The sequence below is a fragment of the Vipera ursinii genome (genome assembly GCF_947247035.1).
Source record: "Vipera ursinii genome assembly, chromosome: 7".
Lineage (NCBI taxonomy): Eukaryota > Metazoa > Chordata > Lepidosauria > Squamata > Viperidae > Vipera > Vipera ursinii.
In genome coordinates, this window is record NC_139521.1 from 25,958,719 (window position 1) to 25,975,234 (window position 16,516).

Here is a 16,516-nt window from a genome sequence, read left to right on the forward strand (position 1 = left end):
TATTAATTTCCAACAATCAAATTGGACAGACCTACTCCTTCGTAGAAGTTGTTTACAATAACACAGTCTACTCCAGCACAGGCTACACTCCTTTTCAAATAGCCACCGGTCAAAGTTTCAACCCTATGCCAGAACTAATCCAAAACCAACTGGAAATCCCATTGCTGAAGGAATGGATTGCACAATTGCAAAACACCTGGCCAATCGTTAGGAAAGCTTTAAATGAAGCTAGACAAGCATACAAAATACAGGCAGACAAAAAGAGAGTCAATCCCACACCATTCAGGGTGGGAGAGATGGTATATTTATCCACAAAATACTTTAAATCACTACAACCCTGTAAAAAACTCAGAGCAAAATATATTGGAGCTTTTCAAATTAAAAGAATCATAAACCCAGTAACAGTAGAATTAGAACTACCCAAAAATCTTAGGCAGATACACCCAATTTTTCACTGCAGTTTACTAAAAAGGGAACAACAGTCACCCTTACGACCAACCCCCCCCCACCTCCTATCATGGTTGAAGAACAACACTTCGAGGTAAAAGAAATCCTAGATTCGAGGAAGCACCATGGAGCAATTCAATACTTAATAGCTTGGAAACACCTCCCCTCCTCAGAAAATGCGTGGGTCAATGAACGTCACATTAGAGCACCCAGGTTGCTAAAGAAGTTTCATACAGAATATGCCAGCAAACCGGGCTAACATCTATATTTTTATTTATTTTATTTTATTTTATTTTATTTTATTTATTTTATTTTATTTTATTTTTATATACCGCCCTATTCCCGAAGGACTCAGGGCGGTTTACAGGGCAAAGTTTAAAAACAATATAAAAGTTAAAATAGAAATAGAATTAAAATAAATTAAATTAATTACTAGCCCAACAAATTAAAACAAAGTTTAAAACTTAAAACCCCTCAGTCCAGGCCAGATAGATCAAAGAGCCAAGTTTTCAGGTCCCGACAAAACGAACGAAGGTCGGGGGTGGTCCGGAGTTCCACAGGTAGATCATTCCATAGGGCAGGCGCACCCACAGAGAACACCCTCCCTCTGGGGATCACCCTAAGATAATCTGGGCCCATGCTATTTAGGGCTTTATAGGTCATCACCAACACCTTGAATCTCACCCGGAGGGCAACCAGAAGCCAATGCAGCTCGTGGAGAAGAGGCGTTGCACGGGAGTATCGGGTGACTCCCATCACAACTCACGCGGCTGCATTCTGCACCAGCTGAAGCCTCCGAGTGGTCCTCAAGGGCAGCCCCATGTAGAGAGCGTCGCAGTAGTCTAACCGGGAGGTCACGAGCGCATGGGTGACTGTGTGTAGGGCATCTCAGTCCAGATAGGGTCGCAACTGGTGCACCAGGCAAACCTGGGCAAAAGCCCCCCTGGTCACAGCTCCTATATGATCTTCCAAACTGAGCCATGAATCCAGGAGGATGCCCAAGTTGCGAGCCCTATCAATGGGGGGTAACACCTCACCCCCCCATAGTTAGCAATGGACAAAGCTGGTTCTCCCGAGATGCCGGTATGTACAGCCACTCAGTCTTGGTGGGATTGAGTCAAAGCCTGTTTCTCCCCATCCAAACCCAGACCGCCTCTAGGCAATGGGACATCACGTCAAGGGCATCACTGGGTTGGTTTGGGGTGGAAAGAAAAAGTTGGGTATCATCAGCATACTGATGATACCCCACCCCAAAACCACGAATGAGCTCACCCAGCGGCTTCATGTAGATGTTGAACAAGAGGGGAGAGAGGACCGACCCCTGAGGAACTCCACAAACAAGAGGCCTCGGGGCGGATCTCTGCCCTCCTGACAACACTGACTGCGAACGACCCAGGAGATAGGAGAACCACCGTAAAACAGTGCCCCCCACTCCCAACGCCCTGAGACGCTGCAGTAGGATACCATGGTCGATGGTATCAAAAGCCGCTGAGAGATCTAACAGGACTAGGACAGAGGAACAACCCCTGTCCCGAGCCCGCCAGAGATCATTCACCAGCGCGACCAATGCTGTCTCGGTGCTGTACCCGGGCCTAAAGCCTGATTGGTACGGGTCTAGATAATCAGTTTCTTCCAGGAACAGAGGAAGCTGATGCGCCACCACGCTCTCAACAACCTTTGCTAAAAAGCGAAGGTTGGAGACCGGATAGTTGTTTAAAATAGCCGGGTCCAGAGCAGGCTTCTTGAGGAGGGGCCTCACCACCGCCTCCTTCAAGGCGGTAGGGAAGGTACCTTCTCTCAAAGAAGCAGTTATTACTGCCTGGAACCAGCCTCGTGTCTCCTCCCAAGCTGAATACACCAGCCAGGAGGGGCACAGGTCCAATAAACACGTGGTGGAACTCAGTCTCCTCATGATCCTGTCCACCTCATCCGGGGTCACAGGATCGAATTCACTCCAAATGACATTCTCAAGATAGCTCGATTCCTCCCCGTCAGTCTCTGCCCAGTCAGAGTCCAGACCAGCCCGAATCTGAGCGATTTTGTCCGCAAGATGATGACTAAACTCCTCGGCCTGCCCCTGCAAGGGCTCCTCCCTCACCTCCTGATTAAGGCGGGAGCGGGTTACCCTAAACAGGGCGGCCGGGCGATTATCTGCGGACGCGATGAGGGCAGCGAAGTAATTAGACTTCGCTGTCATGGCCGCGAGGTAAGACCTCATATCGGCTCTCAACCGCAATCGGTCAGATTCAGATCGGCTGGATCACCAACAGCTCTCCAAACCCCGTCTCCGACGCTTCATCTTCCTGAGCTCCACAGAAAATCATGGAGCCCATCAGGATCTGCACCAGATCAGGGGTCGTAAGGGTACAACCGCGTCAGTGGCAGCCCTTTCCCAGGCCCCCACCAAGGTGTTGGCCGGGCTGTGAGTGAGGGAAATTGGTATAGACCCAAGCACCGTCTGGAACTGTTCCAGATCCATTAGGCGCCTGGGGTGGAACCACCTGGTCAGTTCTGCAGCCCAGCAGCGAGGGGTGACAAGACAGAAGACCAACCGCAGGAGATGATGATCGGACCATGACAGGGGGACAATAGTTGGCGAGCCCCTTCCCAGATCATCAAGCCACTGTCCAGATAGAAAAACTAGGTGGAGAATTTGACCCCCGTCATGAGTCAGACCCTGAATTATTTGGGTCAGGTCCATGGCCGTCATGGAGGCCATGAACTGCCGAGCTAAGTCCGACGATCCCCCCAGGGAAGGAAGGTTATAGTCGCCCAGAACTATGAGTCTGGGAAACTCAACCACCAACCCTGAAAGGGCGTCGAGAAGCCTGGGCAGGGCCTTTGCTACACTGCTGGGCGCCAGGTATGTCAGCAACAAGCCCAACTGAGCCCCAGGGCCGCACCTCAGGAGGAGTGACTCACTCCCACCCATCTGTAGAACAGTGATTTCCTGCGGACGTAAGGCCTCCCATATAACCACCGCCACACCCCCGCCCCTACCCTGAGCCCACGGCTGGTGAAGCACACAGAAACCTGGAGGGCAAAGCTCAGTCAGAGGGACACCTCCCTCTCAGCCCAACCAGGTTTCCGTAATGCATGCCAGATCTGCGCGTTTCTCCTCAATCAAATCACAGACGAGGGGAGCTTTGTTCACAACGGATCTGGCATTAAAATATACCAGCCTGAGCTCAGGGGCCTGATCCCCCTCACCCTCGGATAAGCGGGTACCAACCGGAGGCTCAGAGCACGCCACCGCTTGAAGACAGCAGGGGCGTGATCCCAGATGTTGATATGGCCCTGTGTAACCACCTGCTGCCATTCCCAATCGTCATGGGGATTTGAAACCCCACCCCACTGCTTGGAAAACCGGAGGTCCCCAACCCCAACCCCGTCTCACTGGGAACCATCTCAGGCCCGGACTGACAACCGGTTGATAAAATACACCCCATATCCCTCCCAATCCTACCATTTCCCCCTCCCTAGCCCCTTAAAACAATTGGCTAAAAAACATACCAGGGGCCTCTTAATACATTTCCACCAATGGCCCCTGTCTATGCCCAACCACCTCTCGGGGTCCCAACAATTGGGCCCGTCCTTAAGGGAAGTAGAAGAAAGAGCAACAGGTCGTACCCAGGAGGGAGGAACCCTCCTGAGGGCATACAAGTCCGCGCTAGAATAACACAACCGAACCATATACTAACAATATCCGCTTAGGGCAGTTATGAGCAGGTAGATGGTCAACTAATACTGAAATGATGTTAAAGTAGTATTAAGTCCGGAGAGCATCTCAGATCCACCAATCCGGCCCCGCTCTCACCCGAGCCGGCAACGAGACAAAGGAGCCACAACTGTCCTCTCACAACAGTTGAGGTGTCGAATCTGGGGTAGACTGATCACAGACTACCAGGATAGACCCACCCCAACTGATCTCTCACATCAGTGGGGTGGATTGATTCAACCGCCTTCTCACCACGGTCGATTCCCGGGTCCATTCCAGACTATTTAAAGGAAAGTCACAGGAGCAAAAATGTGACGTTCTCTACAGGTGGATCTCTCCTATTTTTAAAGGGGGGCAGGATGTCAGAATCTATTTATATCTCATTTCTAACTGTCTCTTCTGTGCAAAACCCAAATCTTACCCCCCCTTGGATTCTGCCATTCCCAAGGAGAGGGAATAAACATAGGTGTTTATTGCTTCCACTTTCTTTTCTTAGATGTAACTTTTGGTTATTTCACCTGCCTGTTACCCATCACAATATGATCGATGAGAGACATTCTCTCTCATCTTATGGGCAACTAAGAAAGGGGGTGGGGGAATCTGGTTTGTTTCTCTGGATGGAATGTGAAGGGGTGGGATTGATTCTGCTACGAATGGACTGATGTTTCTCCTTTTCCCATGAGGGGCTTACCACCTGGAAGATCTGGAACTGACCGAATGAACTGAGGGGTGGAGTTTGCTTGGGGACACTTTAAAAATATCGATCTGTGAGCAGATACTTCAGATCTTGTCTATTATACCCTGTATCATATACATTTTAGTAAAAGTTCCTGCTTGGATAATCTTGTCTCCAAGAGTCTTTCTTTCTTAAGATGTGGATTGAAGTGGGTTCTGACAGCATGTCAAGGCTGAATAGAAAGAATAGGGTAGAGCTGGAAGAGACCTTGGATGTCATCTAGTCCAGCCCCCTGCTCAAGTAGGAGGATGTATACCATCTCAGACAAGTGACTGTCTAGTGGCTAGCCTCTTCTTAAAAATGTCCAGTAATGGAGCACCGACAAGCTTAATTGTCCTATCAGGAAATTTCTCCTTAATTCCAGGTTGCTTTTCTCTCTTCAGTTTCGAACCAGTTTCTTGTCCTGCCTGCTAGTGCTTTAGTGAATAACATGACCCCCACTTCTTGGTGGCAGCCCCTCAAATACTGGAATACTGCTATCATGTCTCCCCTTTCTTTAGACTAACCAAACCCAACTCTTGCAGCCAATCTTCATAAGTTTTAGTCTCCAAGCCTTTAATCATTTTAGTTGATCTTCCCTGAATTTTTTTCCAAACTCTCAACATGTTTTTTGTGATATGATGATCAAAATTGGGTGCAGTATTCCAGGTGTGGTCCTCCTAGAGTTTTATAAAGCGGTACTAATACCTTGCATGATCTTGATTCTATGCCTCTGTTTATACAATCCAGGATTATATTAGCTTTTTTTGCTACTGCTGCACACTGCTGGATCATAGTTAAGTGATTATCCACTAGGACTGCAAGGTCCCTCTCACAGTTACTGTTTTTAAGCCAGGTCTCACCCAATCTGTACTTGTACCTTTGATTTTTTTAAAAAAATTCCATTTATATCCCGCCCTTCTCCGAAGACTCAGGGCGGCTTACAAGCTTAGCAGTAGCCTTCATTCTATGTATATGCCTGCTTATTAGGGCTTTCACACACATCCCAAGCGGCATTATTACAAAGTCAGCTTAATTGCCCCCAACAATCTGGGTCCTCATTTTACCTACCTCGGAAGGATGGAAGGCTGAGTCAACCTTGAGCCTGGTGGGATGCGAACCTGCACTAATTGCAGGCAGCTGGTGTTACTTAAGGAGGCATTAGCCCACTGCTCCACCAAGGCTCTGATTTTCCTTGCCTAAATGTAAAACTTTGCTTTTCTCCACAGTGAAACTCATTTTGTTGGATAGGGCCCATTGTTCAAGTTTGTCAAGATCTTTTTGGATCCTGGGTTTATCTTCTGGGTGTTGGGTACTCCTGCCAGTTTGGTGTCATCTGCAAATTTGATGAGTTCCCCTTCAATTCCCTCATCTAAGTCATTAATGAAGATATTGAAGAGTATACGATGGTCATAGCAAACACTCTTTTCCAACAACCCAAGAGACCGCTCTACACATGGACATCACCAGATGGTCAACACAGAAATCAGATTGACTATGTGCTCTGCAGCCAAAGATGGAGAAGCTTTATACAGTCAGTAAAAAGAAGACCAGGAGCTGATTGTGGCTCACACCATGAGCTTCTTGTTGCAAAGTTTAGGCTTAAACTGAAGAAAGTAGGGGAAAGCACTAGGCTACTCAGGTATGAACTAAATCATATCCCTGACGAATATACAGTAGAGGTAACAAATAGATTTAAGGAATTAGATCTGATAGACAGAGTGAAGAACAATGGATGAGATTCGCAACACTGTACAAGAGGTAGCAACTAAAACCATCCCAAAGAAAAAGAAATGCAAGAAAGCAAAATGGCTGTCTGAGGAAGCTTTGCAAATGGCTGAGGAAAGTAGGAAAGTGAAAGGCAAGGGAGAAATAGAAAGATACACCCAACTGAATGCAAATTCCAGAGAATAGCTAGAAGAGATAAGAATGCCTTTTTAAATGAACAGTGGAAAGAAACAGAAGAAAACAATAGAATAGGGAGGACCAGAGATCTTTTCAAGAAAATTGGAGAGATGAAGGGAACGTTTCATGCAAAAATGGGCATGATAAAGGACCAAAATGGCAGGGACCTAACAGAGGCAGAAGAGATTAAGAAGAGGTGGCAGAATTACACAGAAGAACTATATAAGAACAAGCTTAATGTCCCAGATAACCACAATGAGGTGGTCACTGACCTCGAGCCAGACATCCTAGAATGTGAAGTGAAGTGGACCTTAGGAAAGCTGAGCAACAACAAAGCTAGTGGAGGTGACAGTATTCCAGCTGAGCTATTCAAAATCTTAAAAGACGATGCAGTAAAAGTGCTACTCAATTTGCCAGCAAATTTGGAAAACTCCATAGTGGCCACAGGATTGGAGAAGATCAGTTTACATTCCAATTCCAAAGAAAGGCAGTGCCAAAGAATGTTCAAACTATCGCAGCATTGCACTCATTTCACATGCTAGTAAAGTTATGCTTAAAATCCTACAAGCTAGACTCCAGCAGTATGTGGATCGAGAACTACCAGAAGTACAGGCAGGATTTAAAAGAGGCAGAGGAACTAGAGATCAAATTGCCAACATAAGCTGGATCATGGAAAAAGCTAGGGAGTTCCAGAAAAACATCTACTTCTGCTTCATTGATTATGCTAAAGCCTTTGATTGTGTGGATCACAACAAACTGTGGCAAGTTCTTAAAGAGATGGGAGTACCAGACCATCTTATTTGTCTCTTGAGAAACCTATATGCGGGTCAAGAAGCAACAGTGAGAACTGGACACGGAACCACTGACTAGTTCAAAATTGGGAAAGGAGTCTGGCAAGGCTGTATACTGTCACCCTGACTGTTTAACTTATATACAGAGCACATCATGAGAAAGGCAGGGCTAGATGAATCAAAAGTTGGAAATAAGATTGCCGGGAGAAAGATCAACAACCTAAGAAATGCAGATGATACCACTCTAATGGCAGAAAGTGAAGAAGAACTAAAGAGCCTCTTGTTGCGAGTGAAGAAGGAGAGTGCAAAAGTTGGGTTGAAACTAAACATTAAGAAAACCAAGATCATGGCATCCGGCCCTCTCAATTCCTGGCCAATAGATGGGGAAGAAATGGAGGTAGTGACAGATTTTATTTTCCTGGGCTCCAAGATCACCGCTGATGGGGACTGCAGCCAAGAAATTAAAAGATGCTTGCTCCTGGGGAGGAAAGCCATGGCAAATCTAGACAGCACACTAAAAAGCAGAGACATCACCCTGCGAACAAAAGTGTGTATAGTCAAGGCCATGTTCTTCCCAGTTGCAATGTATGGCTGTGAAAGTTGGATCATAAGAAAGGCTGAGCGCCAAAGAATTGAGGCCTTTGAACTCTGCTGCTGGAGAAGACTCCTGCGAGTCCCTTGGACTGCAAGGTGATCAAACCAGTCAGTCCTAGAGGAGATCAACCCTGACTGCTCTTTACAAGGCCAGATCCTAAAGTTGAAACTCAAATACTTTGGCCACCTAATGAGAAGGAAGGACTCACTGGAGAAGAGCCTAATGCTGGGAAAGGTTGAGGGCAAGAGAAGAAGGGGATGACAGAGAATAAGGTGGCTAGATGGAGTCACTGAAGTATTAGGTGTGAGCTTAAATGGACTCCAGAAGATGGTAGAGGACAGGAAGGCCTGGAGGAACGTTGTCCATGGGGTCGTGATGGGTCGGACACGACTTCGCAACTAACAACAACAACAAAATAGTTAAACCTAGAGAAAAAAGCATAATCATTAAAAAGGTATCCTCATGAGACCATCAGCATTTCTATTTTAAAGTACTAAAAATATGACAAATAAATGCACTGTGCAAAATAATTTTTGACTTTTCTCTGCTCTTCAACTAGTGTCAAATCCTGGCTGTAAAGTCCAACGAAGTAAAACACTGGAGACATAGTGATCTTTAATGTTAACTTTAATTAGGCATAACATACTGGCAAATAGAAGAAAATCTAGCTTAGGCAACATGGTGGGAAACAGATAATTAAAAGAGTAAAACTTTCCCTCCCTCTCTGACAATTCAGTCACATTGTCCAATTAATCTTCCAGCAGTTGTTATGAGAAGAAACCTTCAACTTGCCAACACATTTCTTCAGCAGCTTCAGCTCTCACACTGATAGGGAACACCTGTGGATCCCAAGCTTCCTCCCCCCTTGCAACTGTAGACAAGCTAGAAGCAATATGGCAGTCCAAATAAAATAAATCTTCGTAGCTTGGCCAATAACCAGGTGGAGGAAGTATTTCTCTTTTCATTACATGATCTCACTTCTATAATTCAATTATTGGGTATTTAAAATATGCATCCTGAAAAGATGAAGAAGCTATCTTCTCTTAGAAGAAATAGACAGAATGTTATTTATTGATATAGGTATTTGTTTTTCTAAACTAGAGGATGGGAATCTTATAGTTGACTGTATAGTTGACTGTGTGTTCTGAAACTCAGAAAAATGTAAATAGCATTTTTTAAAAAATATATAAAATTTCCTGCTTTTACACACTGAAATTTATTATGAAGAAGGTCTGCTTTCTTAATCCAAAATTTTAAGTATAGGAGATCAGGATTTCCATAGAAAACCTTGCTGTGAAATAATTCCTATGATGACATCGAATAGTTTTAATTTATAGGAGATACACAGCATTATAGAATGGACTATTTAATTTACATGGGCCAAAAAATAAAGTTGCTCATATCAGAGAATCTATTCTCAAATTCTGCTCATTCTTACCTGTAGAAATGTGGTTTCCTTGAGTTCAAATTTCCATTTGCAGAACTTTTCCCCACTTAGTTTTGTTTTAAACTTCAAAGCAAATACAAAACATACAATAGACTTAGAGAATTTCTGAATCATGACGAGTATTATAAGATATAGAACATTATTATAAAAAACACAGAAATTAAACCAATTCCACACAAATATGCCTGATTCTGAAATGTATAATGCTTATCTTTGGGGAGAATACTAAGATAAAACAACAGCATCCCTGTGAAATCTGAAAAGTATTAAAAACTTTGGTGGTAAAAGATTTCACCCTGAGTAAAATTTCTGTGGCAACCTAATTAATAAGTAAGTTTTGCACATATTCATACATTGTTTTCAGATGTTAATGTACATTTTAAAAGTGCATAAAATTCTTTATCACTTATATTCTATAATTGTATATTCTATACAGTTGGAAAAACATATTTTTCTTCTTAAGGATTTTTCATTTAATAAAATCATACAGCTTCTTTAATGATGTCAGCCAATCTTTGGAAACCCTGTAACAACAAGAACTGCTATTTATATGACATGAATCAGTAAAAAGAGGTGGTATAAATAAGACAAAAATAGTTTGCAAAAACAGAAAGTTTGAAAGATATAGTGAATGCTGATGATATTGTAAGCTAGATTTAGCTGTATTTCCTTTTATCTCATCCATCTAATTTCTGTAGCTTACTATTTTGTACTTTCTATTTTGTATAATATTGTTTACCCCTAAATATAGTAATGGGCATATAATTATAATAAGAATAGTATTATGAATTATTATAATAACAAAATAAAACCAATAATGTTTTGAACCTTATTATATGGCTCAAGGAAGGCAATAGGTATGCATATGTAAAAGAGCTGAATATTCTTTCCAATGTAGTTTCATCAATACAAATGCAGAAACATAACCTGGAATTTCAAGATATGAAATAGCTACATAAATGATCCATAGCTTACCCAATCTTTTTTCCATTTACCATGAATATTTCTCATGAACAATGTCACATACAAACAGGTTCCACCTTGAAAGTGCACTGCAATATTTCATGCAATGCCTATACATGTATTTTTCTCTTATGTATATTCCTCATTGTCTAAATGGAATTAAGATTTAGATGAAGAGAAATCACTCTTCTATGCATTGGCACTATTCATGAATTTGAATAGAAAGAAATCTTTTTTAAGAGCCTACATTAACTATATTGGTATTATTCCTAGGCCAATTGACTTGATAGCTAAATATCTACAAATGCCTACAATATTTCATGGATACATCTAAATGTACATAGTGTTCAGAAATTCATAACAATATTCTGTGTTACATGGAGATGATTCTAATGTTACCTAAAAGCAGGATCCTATAATGCCTATGCCAATCCCATACTCTATAAAACTGAATTAACTTTCTAATCTTTAAAATTTTTCCAGAAAATAACTAAATCATCCTGTCAATAGACATATGAAAAGTAATGAAAGATTCAAATCTGATAACCCAAATTCAGCCGGTTTCTCACAGAAAGAGGAAAAGACAAATTGAATAGAACATGGCTTATCAACTATAACATAAGAATAATGACACTGAGTCTGATGAAATGGTAGCTGTGGAGACAAGGCAAACTTCACTCACCTGATCAATCTGACTTGGAGAAGAGAGAGAGAAGGAGGCTCTGACATGAGAGCTGGGATCAGAACTGTTAATGTTAAATGAACATCCAGGGACAAGCAACACCTAAAACAAAACCCTTCTCAGTCAGTCATAAGCTTCTCATATTAGAATTGTTAAAAAAATGTATTAGCCCTCTCTCCCCATTTTGTTTTAGATTCAATATTTATTTTTCATACTTGTTTCTCCAAAGCTTTTTTCATGATCAGTTCTTGGGTATCAGGAACTCCCTTAATCTTAATCCATAGAAACATTCCAGCAACAGGGATATGCCAGTCTGCCAGACCTTAAATGAGAGAAATGAAATAGCAGAGTGAAAAACAGAAAAGCACATATATGGCTACCACCAACTAACTTACTTTAGAAATGCACTGAAGTATACCGGTAGGTCATGATTTAAAACTTAATGGCGTGTGCTGACTGCTTTACCCTATGAATGGGGAGAAAGTAGACTCAGATCTCTTATTAGAATAGCCAAAGTTTCCTGGAAACCATTAGACTAGTAAAAGACACAAAAGCCCACCTCATAGCACAACCCAGAAACATTTCCACTTCAGAGTCCCAGAGCCCTATAAAGATCCATCCACTCTCAACTCCATTTGTCAGCCACTCCAGAAACATGCTGTTGTCACTGAAGTTTCTGGCAACTAAATAAAGAGACTTTGTTTCCAAAATGTGGTCTGCCTTCAGCTCATTTCTACAGCGTCCTCCCATCTTGGAACAGGACCCGATTTTTCCTTCTGACAAGAGAAAGTTAAAGAAAATGTAATAGTTTAAAGAAAATTTTTGAGTTTTAAAAAGGATGTTTATAAAAGAAAAAAAATTCTATAAGGGTAGTTTGGAGGGAGGGATATAAATTTAATACTGAAATTCAAAGCCTGTACATTAAGAAGTTAAAGAAAAATATATTAGAAAGTTTTGATCTTAGAAATGCGCTTAAAGAAAAGTTTAGCATTTTTTTAAAAGGGTGAAAAAAGAAAAAAAGAATATTATCCCCTGTAAGGTCAAAGAATCTGAAAGAATACAGTGAACCTTGTTAACAAAAATGATGATAGTTCATAAACATTATTAGGTGGAAATAGAAATATGCACTATTTCAATAGCAAGAAAGATAAAGCAGGAATGGCTAAATTGATCAATTTATTCAAAGAGGAGAATATATTTAAGTACGTTTTCTACTTGGATATCACTTGTGGATTTTGTCCTTGTGATGGAAAAAAAAGAAATTTTGACTATGGTTTTGTCGATTAGATAGATGTTATAGAAATGGCTAGTTATATTCTAATGTGTAAAAGCAAAAAGTTGAGGCTGGAATGTTTTTATCCTGTAATGTGCTAAAGAGAGTCAGAAGTCAACACCTTTCCCCCCTTGTACCTCACATTTTCTTTTCCCCCTCCCTTTTCCCTTCCCATAATCTCTTATTTTTATTTTCCTTTGTATTTTATATATTAATATTCCTTGATAAGATTAAAAATGCGAATCCTAGGCATATTAAAATTAACAAACTAAGCCAACACTGGGATGGAATAAGAAAAACTAAAAGTTTTTATTGCTAAAAGATCAAGCTTTTGTTGGCTAACTGCCAACATAGTCAGGATGGAAATGCTGGGGTGGGGAGATTGTGTTTATATTGTTGGTGTCTGCACTCCGCTCATGGAGTGCATCACCGGTCTGTTTGTTGAGGCCAGCCGTATTCCTTTGAGTTGTCGCACATCCGTTTTTGGGGTATGTAGTTGTCTCTGGGTGTCTGTTGTCAAAGGTAGATTGCTGACAGTTCCATGTATTATAGCCATAGCTCTAGTCATTGCCCGTGTTCTTATACCAGAGGTTCTAAATAGTTGTTTCTCTTCTTCCCTGTGTCCTACAATGCAGGGTGGTTGTGTTTGTACAATCTTGATTTTGATACGAGGCGCTCTGTAAGTGCTTGCATTGTTTGCCTCCATATTGCGCACGTCGTTCCTCTTCCCAATTCCTTAGTACCTGGTATGCAGGGGGGAGGTCTATGTACCGGTTGATAGAGGAGTGGTTTGAAAACCAAGCTTCCTTAAACAAGTAGCCGCCTTTAGTGTTGTCACTGGCAATTGCCTCGGTCCCTGTTAAAGACATGGTTATGTGTAGCCATGTGTGCCCACACCTGTGAATGTTGTTCTTGTCTTCTAATAGCAAGCTTGTGTTCGTGCACTCTAGTCCTCAGTCGTTTTGCCGTCTCTCCAATGTAATTGCAATTGCAATTTTGGCATGACAACTTGTACACGACCGAGGATTTTTCTTCATTGGGGAGTGGATCTTTAGGGCGCATGACACAAGCTCGTAAAGTCCGATCAGGTCTGTGGGCAACACTGACCTTCTGAGGGGCTAGTATGCGCGCTGTGGCCTTGGATACACCGTGGATATAAGGCAGTGTTATCCGTGATGTTAAGGCGTTTTCACATTGATGGCAAGTGCTGTAGGTTTACCTGGCCTGCTGTATTGTCTATTGAAGTTAGGTGGATACCCGTTGTTTCTGCAGACATGATAAAGGCGGCGTCTTTCTTCCCTTTTTGCCTTATTCGTGCTGCAATGTGTGTCTGTACGTCTAAAGAGGGTCCTAATACAGCTGGCCTTATGGGCCATCAAAGCCTGCTCAAAAACAGTAACTGTGAGTGGTACCTTGGAGCCCTAATGGACAATCACTCAAATATGAGTCAGCAGTGTGTGGTGGCAGCCAAAAAAGTTAATACAACCCTTGGTTGTATAAAGAGATGCATAGAATCAAAATCACGTGAAGTATAAGTGCCACTTTATAAAGCCTTACTAAGGCCACACCCGGAATACTGCATTGGTCACCACTTTACAAAAAACATGTTGAGACTTTGGAAAAAGTACAATAAAGAGCAACTAAGATGATTAAAGCCTTGGAGACTAAAACATATGAAGAACAGTTGCAGGATTTGGGTTTGGTTAGTCTAGAGAAAAGAAGGACTAGGGCAGGGGTCGGCAACCTTAAACACTCAAAGAGCCATTTGGACCTGTTTCCCACAGAAAAGAAAACACTGGCAGCCACAAACCCTTTTTGACATCTAAAATGAAGATAACACTGTATCAGAACCCATTCCTATTACATTTCTATCTATCCCCTCTAACCCAAAAGCAAATATCACCTTTCCCTGGGTTCTGCCATACTCCCAAGGGGGAGGGAGGATGTGCCCATGGGTTTATCACCTCTGCTTCCTCTATCTGCTACAATATAACCTTTTGCTTTCGTTTATTGCCTCTGCTTCCTCTATCCGCTACAATGTAACATTTTGCTGCCCTGTGCTATATCTCTCTCCCAACTTATCTCCCTAAACTGTCAGCTAGAACAAAGGAAAGAATAAAGAATGCAACCTCTGTGCCTGGTTTGTTTCTACGATCCCAGAGGAAGGTGTGAAGAGCCGTCAACCATCGCTGTGTGATCTGGAGATGGGCCGATGTTATCTCCCCTTTTTCCATGATGGACCTAACACCTGGGGATTGGTCATCCCACACTGGCTGGATGGACAGTCTTGCTTGGGGATACCTTAACCTAGGGCTTTTCAACCTTTTCACCCATTGTACCACTTTAAGGATATGGCAACATCTGTGTACCACCAGTCACCTAGCAAGGTGTTAAAAACTTGATGACCAAAAAAAAGAAAAAAAAAAAGAAAAAAGTAAAAAAGTGATGAAGTACAAGTAATCCTCAACTTACAACAGTTTGCTTAGTGACTGTTTGAAGTTACAATGGCACTGAATGGCCCCCCAAGCCACAGCCGAGCAAGACACCTGTGTGCCCACTCGGCGGCGCCCTTCCTCCTGTCCGAGGTTTTCATTGTTGTGAGCATTTCTGTTGAGGATTGGCAGCTGGGGTGGGGGTGGGGTGTTTGGATTTCATTCCCCCCCCCGCTGGATGGTTGCAGCAGTTTTGGTCACTTCACATGACCCTGGGACACTGTGACCGTCATAAATATGAATCAGTTGCCAAGCATCTGACCCTGGAGATGCTGCAACATTCCAGCTGATTGACGCTTCTTCTGGGCTCAGCAGAAACTCCAGGATCAGTGCTGCTTTCCAGCTGATTGGTGCTTCTTCAGGGCTCAACAGAAGCACCAGGATCAGGGCCGAGTTCCAGCTGGAGCCTGGCACTGATCCTGCGCTTCCACTGAGCCCTGACAGCCCTGAAGAAGCACCAATCAGCTGGAAAGTGGCACTGATCCTGGCGCTTCTGCTGAGCCCTGACAGCCCTGCAGCTCCATCCATCTTTCGCTCAGGCTTGTGCAGTGCTGCCATTGGTTCAGCTCATTTCCCTCCCCCACTACCACTTTTCTAGGATGGCCATGTACCACCTGCCAGGTGCCAGTGTACCATAGGTAGTACCCGTACCACTGGTTGAGAAGCCCTGCCTTAACTATCGTTCTGTGTGGGAAATCTCAGATCCTGTCTCTTATGCCTGCTATCAACTATTCTTTTTTCTTTTAATAAATATTTTTATTGGTTTTCCAGTTTTACATTTAAGTATTTAGAAAGCAGTATGGTGATTGGGTAGTCAATAGTTCAAAAACAAAATCTTTAGTACATATCTCAGGTTACATCATCAAAGATTCCTTCTCTATTTTCCTTAACATTTACTATATCATATTTAAGCTAGTAAATTTCTAATTATAACACGGTCAGTTAAAACATTTATCAATATATTTTTACTTTTACATATCCACGTCCTGTTTTTGAATTTTACCTAATTTCAATTTTTAATTACAGTATTCCAATTTAACCTTTAATATCCATAATATTTAAGTTTCGGGTAACCCAAATTTCCTTTATTTCACTACATAAAAATTATCATATCTAAAATATACATATTGCTTACTTAAATATATTCTTATATTATTTCATAAACATTTTCTATTTCTCATCCTAGTACCTCACCATTTACTAATAAAGTGTCCTTTATTGTCTCAAGTCCATCTTCTATATTATATGGGCTAAGCAATAATTCAAAGCTATTTCCTAATAGTTAATTTTCATTTCCCTCATATTTCCCTTCATCTCAAAATCTCCCTTTAGCCCATTAGTTGAGACTTTAAGGATCTTCTGTTATAAATCAAAGGACCCCATTTTTAAAATCTAACTCTAGCTTTCTTTTTATGTCAGCCAGGCTTCCATAGCAATGCCTTTAAATCATTAGATAGATCTCCCTTCATTCTTGTACATGTTACTTGA

At 42.2% G+C, this 16,516-nt stretch overlaps 1 protein-coding gene across 5 annotated transcripts in view; it reads right to left on the reverse strand.

Annotated features, from left to right (window-relative positions):
* Positions 1-8,786: 8,786 nt before the first annotated feature.
* Positions 8,787-16,516, reverse strand: part of AADAT (aminoadipate aminotransferase) — a 122,620-nt gene continuing 114,890 nt past the window's right edge. For 4 of the 5 annotated variants that reach the window (XM_083367956.1, XM_083367952.1, XM_083367953.1 and 1 more), the window contains 3 exons: positions 11,479-11,585; positions 11,264-11,365; positions 8,787-10,157 (listed from right to left, as the gene is read on the reverse strand). In XM_083367956.1, coding sequence (XP_083224082.1) covers positions 10,101-10,157; positions 11,264-11,365; positions 11,479-11,585 — 266 coding nt within the window. In that variant the 3' untranslated portion in view covers positions 8,787-10,100. The remainder of the gene's footprint in view (positions 10,158-11,263; positions 11,366-11,478; positions 11,586-16,516) is intronic. The other variant, XM_083367955.1, reaches the window with a different exon arrangement.